This window comes from Palaemon carinicauda, chromosome 33 (assembly GCF_036898095.1).
Source record: "Palaemon carinicauda isolate YSFRI2023 chromosome 33, ASM3689809v2, whole genome shotgun sequence".
In the NCBI taxonomy this organism is placed as follows: domain Eukaryota; kingdom Metazoa; phylum Arthropoda; class Malacostraca; order Decapoda; family Palaemonidae; genus Palaemon; species Palaemon carinicauda.
This window is the reverse complement of record NC_090757.1, coordinates 19,180,671-19,198,791: the sequence shown is the minus strand read 5'-3', so window position 1 is coordinate 19,198,791 and position 18,121 is coordinate 19,180,671. Positions and strand designations below refer to the sequence as shown.

Sequence of the window (18,121 nt, the reverse complement as noted above, 5' to 3'; positions counted from 1 at the left end):
GTGGGTACGGGGATGATGCTGAAACCAGATTGGTTCTTTTGTAATAAGTTTATCCAATCAACTGCGATTTGTCGTTTTGAAAGTAGTGGCATCAGTGCACCTTCAGTTGTGCACTGTAAGCATTATTAAAAAGTCTTTGCAGTGCCCATTAGACAGGTAGCTGCCACTCACATTTTAGCTTTCTAGTATAACTCCATCCTCGCTTCTTTTTATCCGTCCTGCTGTTTAATCTTCTAAGCTTTCCTTCTTAGTGCAACTTCAGGATTTTCTCTCGGATGCAAACTGATCTGAATGACTTCCTAGTCTCCAGTACCGGGACTAATGGGCCTAATTCATAAATCCAGTCCAGTGAACGGCGAATTTGAAATTTAAGCGTAATTCGAGGAATGGCTAAACTGAAAAAATACCGGGATTTTAATCGGAAATTCTCCATAAAATGAACTGTTCTTAGCCGTATTTCAATAAAGTACAGGCGACCGTAACTTTACCTTACTTTGTTATTATATTTTACGGGTTGGCGGCCGTAATACCACCCCTTTACGTCAATGCATCAGTTTTTTTAAACGGCAAATGCTTGCCAACACATATTCCAAGATTTTTACGTTTTTTTTTTTTTTTTTTTTTTTTTTTTTTTTTTTTTTTTTTTTTTTTTTTTTTTTTTTTTGTTAGTGTAGTTATCGATGACATTGCTTGGTGTTAAGGCATGTGTGTTTTCACTCCCACTTACAGCCTGCATTAGCACGAGTCCAATCAGACATGCCAGTCACTCTAAAACGAATGAATGAACGAACGCTTGTGCAGATAGCCCAGTATCTGGTGATGAGATCAGGGAAAATTGTATGCCTATATCAGATCAAAATTTAGGAGACAGAATGGGATCTTTTCAGTAACAAACATTAATTATGTTGAATTCACTGAGGCAGCATTGAAGTGGAAAATGTGGAAGAGATCAGTAACAGTAGTCTAGAGATAAGTGTTTTTTCTTACATTTGATATGCATATACATATTTCCGTTTAGATTAACGGACCGTAATATGCTATATCGTTCAATTAGTGTTTAGGTAGTTTGTTACCATATGGGGATAGTTAAAAATTAACTTTACAAATATTTTGAGTTGGGATGGTTTTGGATATTTTGATCTTTCACTTAACTGGAGTTCACTGGAGTGGTGGTTTCTAGGCTATTTGTACCTGCGTTCTTCATTAGTTTATATATATATATATATATATATATATATATATATATATATATATATATATATATATATATATATTATATATATATATATATTTATTTATTTATATTAAATATACATATATATATTTATTTATATTATATATATATATATATATATATATATATATATTATACGTATGTATATACATATATATACGTATATATATATATATATATATATATATATATATATATATATATATATATATATATAGGTATGTATATATATATATATATAGGTATGTATATATATATATATATATATATATATATATATATATATATATATATATATATATATACGTATGTATATACATATATATACGTATATATATATATATATATATATATATATATATATATATATATATATATACGTATATATATATATATATATATATATATATATATATATATATATATATATATATATATATATATATACGTATGTATATACATATATATATACGTATATATATACATAGATAGATAGATAGATATATGTGTCTATACCAGAGGGTGGGGGGCGAAACACCGACCTGTCACATAATAATTTTGTGGTTTAGAGGCCATGTTACATTTTTTTTATCATCTGGTGCGTCAGGTAGGTAGGTAACTCGGGATAAAATCATGCAAGTTGGGTGATCATTTTCAAGTAGCAAAGGGAAAGTCGGTTAAGTGTAGTGCCATTGGAAAATGTGCAAAGTTTAAGAAGTTGTGGGACGCAGAAATAGAACAGTGAATGATGGATCTGCTAGCTGAATGATTGAAGTTGGATAGAAAACAGTTTTTCAACATTAGTGGAGTAGATGTATTTGGTCTGTTCCTTGTTAAGGGTGTGTAGTTACAAGTAAAGCAATTAGGTAGGCTTTTATTAATGTAATGTTTTTGATTGATTGAGAGCAGGATAAGAATGTGAAATAATAGTACTGTACTGATTTTGTTTTGGATAAAAGGTTGTTGGAGTCAGGGTATGGTATTAGAGAATTCAAAGGTATTACAAAATGTGTGTTGACTTAGAGTAGACTTTTAGAGTTCAACCCCGCTAATATATCTCCTTTTGGAGAAGTTAGATAAATGATAGGCTTACAAATGATGGTCATCTCAACTATAATGGGTTACACACTTATTTTTGAGAACTAGGATTTATCGTTCATTGTCAATCTATAGCTGGTGTTTCTTGAGATAATTTGATTTCAAGTACTATTACTCCGAATACCTGTTGACACTCCAGTTGGATTTGGGGATCTGAAAAATTATTAGATTTAGTAAACTTATGCTTTCATAGATGCAATGCGCGGCCAGGTAATTTTGGATTAATTTGACCCAAGATTTTTTCCGGTATAGTAGTAACAGAAGTGGTGTAAGGTTGGTGGTGGCTGTAACGTTAGGGTTGGTAATGTTTAAATTATTGAAACTTGGTTGGTCAGGGCACCAGCCGCCCGTTGAAATACTACTGCCAGAGATTTATGGGGTCCTTTGTCTGGCCAGACAGAACTACATTGGACTCCTCTCTCTGTTTACGGTTCTTTCTCTTTGCCTACACATACGTCGAATAGTCTGGTCTATTCTTTACAGATTCTCCTCTGTCCTCATACACCTGACAATACTGAGATTACTAAACAGTTCTTCTTCGCTCAAGGGGTTAACTACAGCACTGTATTTGTTCAGTGGCTACTTTCCTCTTGGAAAGGGTAGAAGAGAGACTTTAGCTATGATAAGCAGCACTTCTTGGAGAAGGACACTCTAAAATCAAACCATTGTTCTCTAGCCTTGGGTAGTGCCATAGCCTCTGTACCATGGTCTTCCACTGTCTTGGGTTAGAGCTCTCTTGCTTGAGGGTACACTCAGGCACTCTATTCTATCCGATTTCTCTTCCTCTCGTTTTGTTAAAGTTTTTATAGTTTATATAGGAAATATCTATTTTAATATTGTTACACTTCTTAAAATAGTTTATTTTCCATTGTTTCCTTTCCTCACTGGGCTATTTTCCCTGTTGGGGCCCCTGGGCTTGTAGCATTCTGCTTTTCCAATTAGGGTTGTAGCTTAGCAAGTAATAATAATAATAATAATAATAATAATAATAATAATAATAATAATAATAATAACAATAATAATAATAATAATTGGTTTTGGCCAGAGTGATTGGTGTTAAGGCTAGTGCATTTTTTGTGTGGCGTATCCTTAAACTAATAACATTTTGGTGGATGAAATTAATCTAATCAGTGACTAGCAGATTATTGTAATGTTGAAATTAATCTAATTAATGACCAGAAGATTATATTGTCTAACTTGCTTAGGTAGCTTCCAAGTGAAGGGTAAGGGGGTGATTATGGTCTACAGTCATATTTAACAGGCTTTCCTTATTTAGTATCGTTTATCAGACAGGACTTTTTTTTTTTTATAGTATGTTCCCAAATTTGTTATGTTTAAAGGGGAGTAGGGGATTAATTTTTAGGAAACTCTGCATCATTAAATGGAACCAAAATATATCTAATGTGGGTTCTAGTCTAGAGCCTTGAAATGTGCATCCCTGGCACTATACAATAAGCTCCCACGAGACATCCGAATGATTGAAGATATTAAGGCTTTCCAGAAAAAAAAAAAACTAAAGACACTATTCTGTGAGTCCTTTGACAGGGACGATTTAACAGTGAATGAGCAATGCGTGATATGAAATGTTGAATCCTTTGAACGAATAAGATGAAATGACAGTGGAGGTCCTATAGAGAGTAGGGTTCCCCTGCTGTATAAGACTGGAAAAACATGCCTCAAAGTAGAAAAAAAGTAAAGTAGTTAAAATTAGCCAAACAGATGTTTGAGGAGAGAGTAAGGTTTATAGTTTTAATCAGCTCATTGAAGTTAAGTGGGATTTGCACTTTGAATACCAACTTTTAAAGCCTAATTGCTACTAAAGCGAAGAGGAAAATTACCCTTAGCTTGTGTGCTAAGTCTATATGATGATAATAATAATAATAATAATAATAATAATAATAATAATAATACACACTTTTATTATTATTACTATTATTATTATCAATATTGTTATCATCTATATATTAATACGATAGCATGTGTGTTATTTATTTTGTCACGCTTTAAAGAAAACGGAAATAATTTCATGGTATACTCTTATAAATTCACATTAGACTTTGATTACTTAACCGCACATCTTAAATAGTTTTCCAAATTTTGTCTTTAGCACCTGACTCTTTTTAAATATACAAAAAATTGAGTTCTATCAATTGCCATAACCTGAGGAGAGAGTAAGGTTAATAGTTTTAATCAGGTCATTGAAGTTAAACTGGCCCGTGTGTGTAGGGAACTATTTTGGTGTATTAGTATGTTGATCATGATATTTTAATTAATGAAGAACTTATGGAGCCAAGTTAGTATGTTACAATATTCTTTCTCAAAAGGTGAGAGTTGGATATTGATGAATTGGGACTTCTGGTAAACTTTACAGTAAAAACATTGCATTTGATATAATGGGACACTGCATTTTATTCATAATGGGAGCCATGAGTTTGAAGTATTGAATTTATATATGCGTTTTTATTTCAAATGTGTTTTAGTATTTGCAACATTTAGGCGTAAACAGTATTAAAGACAAATTGTATAGGAATGAAACCATAAAACTTGGAAATTCTTAAACAAAATTATTCATATACCTGTCAATAAATTTTCTTGTATATTGGACGAATTTTGAACAGTAGCTTAATTAAGTTATGAAATATGTGCATTCGAGTGAACATATCAATGAAGTTAAAATATAGCAAATGTTTGTTATTTATCTTTAAGAAACCTGTAATATATAAAGTAATAACTGATATTTTGTGCTTTTAACCTGATCCACATCTGTTTGATTTGCATGCTTAGCAGGATTACCTGTAAGTGGTTGAATTAATTTCAGATGTTTTGTTTGTATACTGAAGGTTTTAAATGGTAATAATCTTACTGTTATAATTCTATAATGTAAATAATTAAGTTTATCATTCTACAGAAAGTCTCGCTTACTGAAATCCCTTGGTCACTCGCTCGCTTGCATCATTTTTATAACTACTCCCCCATCTGGCATAATTAAGTTTCAACCAGGAGTATTTTCTACACTCACCTCATTAGACTTGGCATGTCTAATTATAATCTTCGCATTACAAGTAAGTTGCAAGATATGATACCGAGTTTGAACTAGTTTAAAGAAAGTCTTGATTTGGCAAATATTTCATTGATAGAGACACTACAGTTTACTTAAAGCAAAAAAAAAAAAAAGAAAAAAAAGGTTTTTTTTTTTTTTTTTTTTTCTTAAACGGTCCAAAGTACAGTATTACATTTTCTTGCAAATGGAGATTCTTTAACAAATGTTAAATATTAAATTTTCAACATTATTACAATATTGCATTTAAATTATAATATCCTGAATCATAGTATTATTTGGAACACAAACTATTTTGATGGGTAACTTCATTCAGCCCAAAAATTATATACTGGTATTTTGTAAAAGTAGGCCTCTCTATCGTGGTTAATTATTCATTTCGTGATTAGCTGAAAAAATACTGTATCTAAATGAGTTTGTTGACAAAGTTACAACGCAATCACAATACATTGATTGATATTTGTAATTTACATACCGTGAAACTGTTAATTACAGGTGGAACCAGTTGTTAAATTTTGAATGGATTGCAAGCAAAGCAGTATATATTTTGCCCGAAATACTGTAGTATGCTCAGTATGTAGTCACAATACAAATTCCAGTCTGACCAAAGTCCAAGCATTGAAGTAATTTACATGATTGCCTTATAGAAAGTAAAGCGTATTATAAAGTAGTTTTCGTTGTGATTAATAGCCAAAATATTCCATATAGCATTATGGTAAGCTTGTAACAGTACAAGTTAATAACCAATTAACGAAAAGGTGAAATATTTGATCGATTTCTGTGTTAATTTCTTATAATCAAATGGAAAGTTTGCAATCTAATTTACGATTAATAACATAAATCTTTGTACTATTTTCAATTTGAACCAGTTGCTCGACTTACAAATTTGAAATTTTCAGAAATTTCAATATTGCTGTATTTTGATAAATAATTGTTCTTACACAGACTAAAAAACATCGGCCTTAAATAAGAGTTGATGTCATTGAAAAAGTTCAGGAAATTGGATCAATAGTAGTTGCGTACATGTGATTCCTACAGTTGAGATGAAAGGGTTCCGCCCATCTTTAACCTTTCCCGGACTATCACCCACTCTCTCTAGGAAAAGAAAGGAAATGAGCATGTGCTGAAAGTTGATTCTTATTAGAAGAGCATGTTTGTATGTGGTGCTTCTGCTCTTCGGTTTAAAGACAATGCACTTAAGAATTCCTGCGCGCAGGGAACCCTGGCAGGCAGTTAATTCTAATAGCCAGGCCTTCTCCATCATGAGGCTCAATACTACACAGTATTCTTGAAGTTTTATTCCAGCTGTTACTAAGTTGTGGAATGATCTTCCTAATCGGGTAGTTGAATAAGCATAACTTCAATAGTTCAAAGTTGGAGCAAATGTTATGTTGACCAGGCTGACATGAGTCTTTTTATAGTTTATATATGACATATCTGTTTTTGACGTTGTTAATAGTTTATATAGGACATGTCTGTTATGACATTGTTACAGTTTTAGAAAGATTTATTGTTAACTTGTTCTCATCGTTTATTTATTTCCTTTCCTCACTCGGCTATTTTTCCCTATTAGAGTCCTTGGGCGCTTATAGCATCTTGCTTTTCTAACTAGAGTTGTAGCTTAGCTAGTAATAATAATAATGAGGTACGAGAGTCAGGCTCTTGCTACTGGCGACTGGTCTCGTACAAAACTGAGCATGATCACTGCTGGTCAGATCATGTGTAGCTGCACTTGTCTCTTTACTGCCTTGGAATATTCCTGAGAAGCTAAGAAACAAAATTGCTTGTTCTCTCAATGGCCGATACTACTCCCCAACCTAGATTATCCCACACTTGGAGGCTGATCCGTTACTGAGTTTCCAGAAGCCAAAATCTAATAGCTCAGTCACACATTAGGGGTTGGAACTAGTGAACTCTCGAATCTGATCTCAGTACTTGTACAAGAGCAGAAATGCTACATCATGCTCACGAGGTAGTCGGGAAGGATCCTCTCCAAGGACAGGCATATGTAGTTTATACCATTTCTCACTCCATGGCAGAGCTAATGTAGTAATGAGAACCTTCCTCTTGAAGAATGGATACTAGTATGCTCTTGCCTCATTTGGGAGATGAGAGAATAAACCCATCCCCATGTAGACGAATAGGCACACAGTGCGGAAGGTTATGTATTTGCTGCCTATGCCTAGTTCTTATGAGAACGAGCACATGTACTACAGGCCCATGGCTTTTTCACCCCTAATTGAAAATTTGATTAATCTCTCTCCCTCTCTTTGGGAGAGTGAGAAGCGATAAGTGCTGGTACTTTCCTAAGGTGGGAAACATTTAATCCAAAACAGAGGAAGCAAGCCATCAAAGCAAAGGACAACCAGTTGGGCAAAGTCTCACAAGACTTCGATCAATCCCTCTGCATGGTTTTTTGAGTAGTAGTAGTTCGGTACTGTACCAGAACTCAGCCCCTGAGAAAGGTTTTGAATACTAGATATAAGAGCTCGCTCTCCTGCTACCAGTGCTAAGTCTTGTATGTGACTGACCATAAGAAGTATGGATCAGAATACTGGGGGCCGCCATCATCCATCTCCTGCGTATGTGACATTCCCGAGACATTTAATGCTTTTCATTGATTCACCGATTGCAGCATTGACAACAGGGATCAGATGTCAGACTAGGGCATAGAGCCAAATTGTTCTCAGGCCCAGAGTTGCCTGTCTTGGAAGCCAGTTCCAGGATCAGCCGAGTATCTTTTTGTTCAACCTTTGGTTGAGTACAGTCATATAGTTTTTCTCAACCCAGAGCTCTGCATTTTCAAAATGGGCAGAAGGCAACGAATTTCCTGACAATGAAGCCACCTTATCAGTGGGCCTTTGGATCCCAAAAGAACACACTCTGAGTCTTTACAGTAAACTCATTTGGTGGAAAAATCTACTTGGGTACAGTGACCAATCTTATACCGGCTCAAAAGGAAGACTACAAGTAGCATATGGGTTGCCATAGTTGCCATTAGAAAGAAAACTAATCTCACTCACTGAATCTGAGAGATACATATAAGTTTTAATCGTTCGACCGTCCTTCGACATAATCTACTACTTATTCTCTAGGCTTTAATTTTCAATTCCAAAAGCAGAGCTTCAAACTGTCTATATCACCTCGAACATTCACGCTTGCTTTTTTTGATATCTACATGGTTGAGATTCCCTTCTTAGGGGTTTCTTGACAATTGACTTGTCATGGCTCCCCACAGGAGGCAATGCTTCATAACAGACACAGTTGACATGCTTATGCTTATGTCACCATATGAGAATGTTCAATTGATAACCAGTTGCATGGCTAAGCAGGGAAAGAAGTCCAGATTGTTAACATTATTTGTTTCGGCAAATGCAGGGAAGCTGCGCAGATGGTCTCATATGACCAAGAACCCGTTCTTCAAAGGCCCCTAGACCAATGATTGCTCCGGATTGTTAGGAGTATCACTAGTAAGTAGCCAGTGTTTATCCTTTCATCTAGTTTGAGTAGACTAGGAAACCTGAGATCATTTGGCTTGGTGGTTGATTTGCGATATCTCCTCCAGGGTAGTTCCACTCGAACCCCATCTTGAGGGACCCTGTCTTTCACAGATGAATACAAGAAGGGTGGGCATTTCTAGAGTACTAGAACTCCTAGGGTGTAAAAGCTTCTTATACTTTTATGTATTGCCATCAAAGAACCTGTTTGCCTCCTGGTTGATCCAGATCTTCCGGTAAGCTGCTCTCCAGTTCCAGGGGTATGAGAAGCATTCAGGTCATCTTCCAATGCATCAGTTTCCCCTGCTTACATACTTTAGATGATATTGGTTTTAGGTTACCTTGATTGCTCCCACCAGGTGGCATCCAGATTTGCTGATGCTCTTCCTATAAATACATTACAGGCAGAGCTACCCTTCTTCTGGTAGTGGCATCTTAGATGGGATACTTTGCCAGGCATAGCTTCTTTGATGAGGAAGCTCTGCTCAGTCCGGCCTTTACTTACTTACTTGTTTTGGGTTTAAATCCAACCCTCCACTGAAGTCGAGTGAACTACCTCTCGGGCGGGTCCATATTAATCATCTAACGAAACATTTTCATTATAACTTATACAATTCTTTGATTGTAGCATCTTCCAAATCATATGATCTTGTGAAAAGTAATGTCTTTAGTTTCTTCTTAAATTCAATTGCTCCATTTAGGTCCTTCATTTCAGTTGGCAGTTTATTATAGTGTCTAGGCGCACAGTAGCTAAAAGCCCTTTCACCAAATTTACTATTTGTTCTTGGTTCAGATAGCCTATGTTTGCCACTCATGTGTCTTGTGTTAACATTTGTTCCTAGTTCTAGTTTATTCAGGCATTCTTTTAGATATTTTGGTTCATTTTGGTTCAGTATCTTAAACGTTAGTAAGAGTAGCTTGTATTCAATTCTCGCTTTTACTGGTAGCCAGTGTAACTTAATTAGTGCAGGGGTAATTCTTTCCCTATTGTGTAGTCCTTTTATTAATCTGGCGGCTCTGTTAGATCTCAGACTGAAGAGTTTGAATGTTTTCCCATTTGGAGGTTGAGCCTAAGCTCAGGAGTAGTTTTGAATGGTCTTCCCTCTCTGGGAAGTCAAACGCCTTTGGGATGTTGTCAGATTTGACCAGTAGACTACTCTTGAGTCTCTGTCCCTTTCAATGAGCATGGCACGTGACATTTCATATGTCATGGGCCTTTATCAATGAAGGAAAGCCTTCCTCTCCCTCATTGAGAGTTTGTGTTCAAGAGCCTGTTTCTTGGCTGCCACTCTCCAATCTCGTTCTCCTTATCTATGTCTTTCTTACAAGCTTGGTGCAAGATGACACTCGCCCTTACCCTGTTGCGGTCTAGGAGGCTTAAACGCGCTGAAAGGGTATAAATGAAGATATCATAAAACATTAGTTCTTACTCTTGCACCTCCAGTCATGCTGATTCCAGATTATGAAATACCATCCAGGTACGAACCCATCAAGTCATAGATAGCTGTTATACTTTAACCTTCAGGAAGAACTTGTCAGTGGTGCTAGTCCTAAAGGTAGAAGAATGGTATGACATGACAGTCAATCTTCGCTGCCAATTACTGACGGGAATTTGCCAACAGGTCCTTGGATATTATTATTTTTTGTTATGCGGTAGCTACTCAACAAATAATGTTGCAAACATAGCTGGCTCACAGTAGCCTACTAGTAGCATTTCGTTTGAGATGGTGGTTGTGATGACCTAAGTCTAAAAGGAGGTAGAATGCCTAGCCATTCTCCTTTTACTTTTTTCTCTTTAGGATGACATAGTTACTCTTGTTATATGACCTTATAGGATGTAGCCTAACACCTGCAGCATCTTCATGCTGAGGTTCTTAGGATGTTGCCAGGAATCGCCCCTTTCACTCATTTTCAAGTCCAAAGTTCTTTAGCGTCAGGAAACTTTCCTCCTTCCCAAAATATGAGTCTCCTAACAAAGGTGGAAGGTTTGTGTATAGGCCTCCTCGGTCACCCCACCCCCCTCTAATCCTAGGTTAAGGACTACCTGCCAGAAGCCAACGGCTACTACCTTTACTGTCTCGTTAATAGTATAAACGGCCATTCCAGGTTTGCTGAAAGTCATAATATAAAGGCTTCAGGCTTGTGTAGTTAAGATAAATACAAATTACTTCTGTCAAGATTTTTTATTTTGGCCTAGATAATTTGTACCGAAAGCAAATCTTTTGCTAACTTTATTATTACTTATTGACACATGCTTTGTATTAAATTTATCGGTGCAAGATTTCTTACATCCAAAAATTTGTATATTTAGTTTTAACCTGCAGAACGATTCTGATTTTTAGATTTAAATAAATCGTAAGGTCATTTATGTTCACATTTTGCAATATTATAATTACTTGCTAGCATAGTGAAATTTGTTTTCCTAGTGATTTTGTACTCAAAATGAATTTTAGCATAATTCAAACAAAATATCATATCGCAAATCAATATAGATCAATGGATTTCTCATTATGATTCGTATTTAGTATATAGAAAAAAATGTTCGTCTAGTTTGAACGAAAATTCATAAATACAGTACTGAGAGCATTGACCTAAATTTGTTTAAAAGTCAAGTTTCATATAACCAAACCACTCTGCACACTAGTTTGTGATTTGATGTTTTGATAAAGTGCGAGGGGTAAAAAATTATATTTAGTCGTAAAATAGTCCAAGCTAAACAATCATCAAGTTTTCGTATTTTAATTTGTCAGTATGAACTTATAAAATGTAAATTTACGTTTATCCAAAGAAAAATTATATGCCTTGTGAGCTGGGGCTATTTCAAGAAAATTTTGCTGCTCCATCGTTAACTAATAGGAATGTTAAATTTGTAATTCTTTGTGATGCGTGTAAAAAAACTACTGCCGTATTTTATGTTGCCGCTAATAAAGGCAAAACTGTTTTATTTTTGTTATTTTTTTGTGGGGAGGAGGCGGGGGGGGGGGGCGGTTAAGACATGTCAGAAGTATGTTTCAGATAGTAGTGTCATTATTTCTTAGTGTTACTTTTGAAAACGCTGTCATTAGAAATTAGAAACCATTGCGAAAAGTACAGAACTGCATCTATGGGCATAAAAGGGATTTTGATGTTGGAAAAAATCTATTTTTGGTTGAGATAGTCATGTCGTCCTGATGGAAGTTCCTTCTGGCAACTGTCTTTAGATCACATTTTTCGGTCCAGAGCTTGTGTAGGCCTACCATTTATAATTATCTGAAGGTCTAATAAAAATCTGCTGATTACAGGTTATATTCTACGGGAGGCATTACATGAAGGCACAAGAAATTGTACAGTTCAACACTAGCTGCTACTCAGGATCACAAACCATTTCATGTGCAGCGCAGTGACCATCAGCATCGGGAGAAGTCGTTTTCACAGCAGTAGCAGCTTGAGAAGTTAAAAGGTGACATTTTCACTTAATTAAAACAAAATTAACTTAAATCGCGTAAAAGTTTCTCACTTCTCTCTCTCTCTCTGATATTTTACATGTTTCAACATTTATCTACTTATGCATTTTCTTTGTTACTGTTACATGATAAAGGCTAAAAAATGTACACATTAAAGACTGCGTGAATGGATTAAAATATAGTTTTAATATATTTTTTCATTACAGAAAATACAACTCACTTCAAGAAAGAAGAGGATCGCCGGAATTTTGTGAAAATAAGCTGGTAATCCAGGGCTGAAAAACTTGATTTCTGGACGCATATCTTTTAGTATCATAAGAAAATTAAACTTTCCATTTTACTTTTTTTTTTTTTTTTTTTTTTTGTAGGGGGCATTTTTTTTTTTTTTGCAGGGGAGGGGGGGATTAAGACATGTCAGAAGTATGTTTCAGATAGTAGTGTCATAGTGTTATTTTTGAAAATGCTGTCATTAGAATAATATTAGAAACCATTGCGAAAAGTACAAAACTGCGTCTATGGGCATAAAATGGATTTTGACGTTGGAAAAAAAATTTTGGGGTGAGGTAGTCATGTCGTCCTGATGGATTCCTTCTGGCAACTTATGCAGTATAAATATCTCTTAAATATATGAATGGTCTTTAGATCACATTTTTGGGTCGAGCTTGTGTAGGCCTACCATTTATGCTTATCTGAAGGTTAATAAAATATCTGATGATTACAGGTTATATTCTACGGGAGGTATTACATGAAGGCACAAGAAATTGTACAGTTCAATATTGTGCTGCACATGAAATGGTGTGTAATCATCCCGAGTGCTAGTGACCATCAGCAGTAGCAGCTTCAGAAGTTAAAAGGTGACATTTTCACTTTATTCAATATGTTTATTATGTGTTAATAAACTTGAATTTTATTACTAACATCAACCTCTCTCTCGGACATTTTAAGTTTCACGTTTCAACTTTAATCTACTTGCATATCTTTTAATCTTCCTTATATGCATGCATTTTTTTGTTACTGGTACATGATAAAGACTGCTTGAATGGATCAAAATCTAATTTTGATATTTTTTCATTACAGAAAATACTACTCACTTCAAGAAAGAAGAGGATCGGCGGAATGTTTGGAAAATGAGCTGGTAATCCAGGGCTGAAAAACTTGATATCTGGACGCATAAAATAAAATATTCCATTTTAATTTTTTTTTTTTTGGCACGCTAAATACATGAAAAATCTTGGAGGAACAATAAAAAAAAAGGTTGTATGTTATGAAAATTTTATTAACCGAATTAACCCTTAAATGACAGGAAAAACGCAAATATGTTTTGATATAACATGAATGGGGATAAGTGACAGGAAAAAGAAATATCCAAAAAGACAGGTACCTCTAGTGGTGGTAGAGAGGTTAAAGTAGTGTTCCCAATATTCAGGTGACAACCTAGAGTTGCTAAATGGCTCAATTTTCTATCATTTTTGGGAGATAGGCTCAAAAACGAATGTTTTTGAGTATTAGGGGTTTCAGAGAAGGGGCAGCAGCAGAAGGAACCAGGGAAGACATGGTCTACTGGGAGGGGCGGAGGTTACCAGACACTTCTGACACTGGCCGGGGAAGGGAACTTGTACCTCATAACCCACAAATTACTACCAACCATTACAAGAAAAGGAAGATCAAGTACATAAAAGTACACAGTTAAGGAACTAAATATCACAATAATTGCAGTGGATAGAAATAGAAGCAGGTGGAATCATCTATAAAAAGTACAAATAATAAATTGAAACCCACTTATAAAGACAAAGGGAAAAGGTATGACTGCGGTATTGACACGGCATAGGTGACAATATCAAAAAATGGTAGAATTTCTCTGAATATAACCATAACTTAAAAAGCAATGGAAAAAAAAACTGGAATGCAAATTTCTAAAGACACATATTGAATGAAGCAGGGAATAAATATGCAAATATGTTGTGACCTAACATGAATGGGGATAAGTGACAGGAAAAAGAAATATCCAAAAAGACAGGTACCTCTAGTGGTGGTAGAGAGGTCAACGTAGTGTTCCCAATATTCAGGTGACAACCTAGAGTTGCTAAATGGCTCAATTTTCTATCATTTTTGGGAGATAGGCTCAAAAACGAATGTTTTTGAGTATTAGGGGTTTCAGAGAAGGGGCAGCAGCAGAAGGAACCAGGGAAGACATGGTCTACTGGGAGGGGCGGAGGTTACCAGACACTTCTGACACTGGCCGGGGAAGGGAACTTGTACCTCATAACCCACAAATTACTACCAACCATTACAAGAAAAGGAAGATCAAGTACATAAAAGTACACAGTTAAGGAACTAAATATCACAATAATTGCAGTGGATAGAAATAGAAGCAGGTGGAATCATCTATAAAAAGTACAAATAATAAATTGAAACCCACTTATAAAGACAAAGGGAAAAGGTATGACTGCGGTATTGACACGGCATAGGTGACAATATCAAAAAATGGTAGAATTTCTCTGAATATAACCATAACTTAAAAAGCAATGGAAAAAAAAACTGGAATGCAAATTTCTAAAGACACATATTGAATGAAGCAGGGAATAAATATGCAAATATGTTGTGACCTAACATGAATGGGGATAAGTGACAGGAAAAAGAAATATCCAAAAAGACAGGTACCTCTAGTGGTGGTAGAGAGGTCAACGTAGTGTTCCCAATATTCAGGTGACAACCTAGAGTTGCTAAATGGCTCAATTTTCTATCATTTTTGGGAGATAGGCTCAAAAACGAATGTTTTTGAGTATTAGGGGTTTCAGAGAAGGGGCAGCAGCAGAAGGAACCAGGGAAGACATGGTCTACTGGGAGGGGCGGAGGTTACCAGACACTTCTGACACTGGCCGGGGAAGGGAACTTGTACCTCATAACCCACAAATTACTGACAACCATTACAATAAAGGGAACATGAACGAATAACAAGTACAGGAAACACATAGAAGTATACAAGTGAGGAACCAAATCTCAATACTTGCAGTGGATAGGAATAGAACAAGGTGGAAGAATCTATGAAACAAGCATAAAAATTAATTGAAATCCGGGTATGGCTGGAATATTGACAGGGAATAGGTGACATTATTACAAGAAGGTAGAATTTCTATAAAACCATAATCTAAAAAGGAATTAAAAAAAATTGAATACAAACTTCTAAAGAAACTAATTAAATGAAGCAGGGAATAAAAACGCAAATATGTTTTGATATAACATGAATAGGGATAAGTGACAGGAAAAAGAAATATCCAAAAAGACAGGTACCTCTAGTGGTGGTAGAGAGGTTAAAGTAGTGTTCCCAATATTCAGGTGACAACCTAGAGTTGCCAAATAGCTCAATTTTCTATCATTTTTGGGAGATAGGCTCAAAAACGAATGTTTTTGAGTATTAGGGGTTTCAGAGAAGGGGCAGCAGCAGAAGGAACCAGGGAAGACATGGTCTACTGGGAGGGGCGGAGGTTACCAGACACTTCTGACACTGGCCGGGGAAGGGAACTTGTACCTCATAACCCACAAATTACTACCAACCATTACAAGAAAAGGAAGATCAAGTACATAAAAGTACACAGTTAAGGAACTAAATATCACAATAATTGCAGTGGATAGAAATAGAAGCAGGTGGAATCATCTATAAAAAGTACAAATAATAAATTGAAACCCACTTATAAAGACAAAGGGAAAAGGTATGACTGCGGTATTGACACGGAATAGGTGACAATATCAAAAAATGGTAGAATTTCTCTGAATATAACCATAACTTAAAAAGCAATGGAAAAAAACTGGAATGCAAATTTCTAAAGACACATATTGAATGAAGCAGGGAATAAATATGCAAATATGTTGTGACCTAACATGAATGGGGATAAGTGACAGGAAAAAGAAATATCCAAAAAGACAGGTACCTCTAGTGGTGGTAGAGAGGTCAACGTAGTGTTCCCAATATTCAGGTGACAACCTAGAGTTGCTAAATAGCTCAATTTTCTATCATTTTTGGGAGATAGACTCAAAAACGAATGTTTTTGAGTATTAGGGGTTTCAGAGAAGGGGCAGCAGCAGAAGGAACCAGGGAAGACATGGTCTACTGGGAGGGGCGGAGGTTACCAGACACTTCTGACACTGGCCGGGGAAGGGAACTTGTACCTCATAACCCACAAATTACTGACAACCATTGCAATAAAGGGAACATGAACGAATAACAAGTACAGGAAACACATAGAAGTATACAAGTGAGGAACCAAATCTCAATACTTGCAGTGGATAGGAATAGAACAAGGTGGAAGAATCTATGAAACAAGCATAAAAATTAATTGAAATCCGGGTATGGCTGGAATATTGACAGGGAATAGGTGACATTATTACAAGAAGGTAGAATTTCTATAAAACCATAATCTAAAAAGGAATTAAAAAAAATTGAATACAAACTTCTAAAGAAACTAATTAAATGAAGCAGGGAATAAAAACGCAAATATGTTTTGATATAACATGAATAGGGATAAGTGACAGGAAAAAGAAATATCCAAAAAGACAGGTACCTCTAGTGGTGGTAGAGAGGTTAAAGTAGTGTTCCCAATATTCAGGTGACAACCTAGAGTTGCCAAATAGCTCAATTTTCTATCATTTTTGGGAGATAGGCTCAAAAACGAATGTTTTTGAGTATTAGGGGTTTCAGAGAAGGGGCAGCAGCAGAAGGAACCAGGGAAGACATGGTCTACTGGGAGGGGCGGAGGTTACCAGACACTTCTGACACTGGCCGGGGAAGGGAACTTGTACCTCATAACCCACAAATTACTACCAACCATTACAAGAAAAGGAAGATCAAGTACATAAAAGTACACAGTTAAGGAACTAAATATCACAATAATTGCAGTGGATAGAAATAGAAGCAGGTGGAATCATCTATAAAAAGTACAAATAATAAATTGAAACCCACTTATAAAGACAAAGGGAAAAGGTATGACTGCGGTATTGACACGGCATAGGTGACAATATCAAAAAATGGTAGAATTTCTCTGAATATAACCATAACTTAAAAAGCAATGGAAAAAAAACTGGAATGCAAATTTCTAAAGACACATATTGAATGAAGCAGGGAATAAATATGCAAATATGTTGTGACCTAACATGAATGGGGATAAGTGACAGGAAAAAGAAATATCCAAAAAGACAGGTACCTCTAGTGGTGGTAGAGAGGTCAACGTAGTGTTCCCAATATTCAGGTGACAACCTAGAGTTGCTAAATAGCTCAATTTTCTATCATTTTTGGGAGATAGGCTCAAAAACGAATGTTTTTGAGTATTAGGGGTTTCAGAGAAGGGGCAGCAGCAGAAGGAACCAGGGAAGACATGGTCTACTGGGAGGGGCGGAGGTTACCAGACACTTCTGACACTGGCCGGGGAAGGGAACTTGTACCTCATAACCCACAAATTACTGACAACCATTACAATAAAGGGAACATGAACGAATAACAAGTACAGGAAACACATAGAAGTATACAAGTGAGGAACCAAATCTCAATACTTGCAGTGGATAGGAATAGAACAAGGTGGAAGAATCTATGAAACAAGCATAAAAATTAATTGAAATCCGGGTATGGCTGGAATATTGACAGGGAATAGGTGACATTATTACAAGAAGGTAGAATTTCTATAAAACCATAATCTAAAAAGGAATTAAAAAAAATTGAATACAAACTTCTAAAGAAACTAATTAAATGAAGCAGGGAATAAAAACGCAAATATGTTTTGATATAACATGAATAGGGATA

At 35.5% G+C, this 18,121-nt stretch overlaps 1 protein-coding gene across 2 annotated transcripts in view; it reads left to right on the top strand.

Annotated features, from left to right (window-relative positions):
• Positions 1-13,169, top strand: part of LOC137626081 (uncharacterized) — a 277,984-nt gene extending 264,815 nt beyond the window's left edge. The window contains exons 2-4 of one of the 2 annotated variants that reach the window (XR_011040979.1): positions 12,169-12,326; positions 12,537-12,594; positions 13,052-13,169. Coding sequence is in view for 1 of the 2 variants with exons in the window: in XM_068357164.1 (XP_068213265.1) it covers positions 5,241-5,394; positions 12,169-12,270 (256 nt within the window). In the remaining variant the exon portion in view is untranslated. Of the gene's footprint in view, positions 1-5,240; positions 5,395-12,168; positions 12,327-12,536; positions 12,595-13,051 lie in introns of those variants that run through there. The other variant, XM_068357164.1, reaches the window with a different exon arrangement.
• Positions 13,170-18,121: the final 4,952 nt, after the last annotated feature.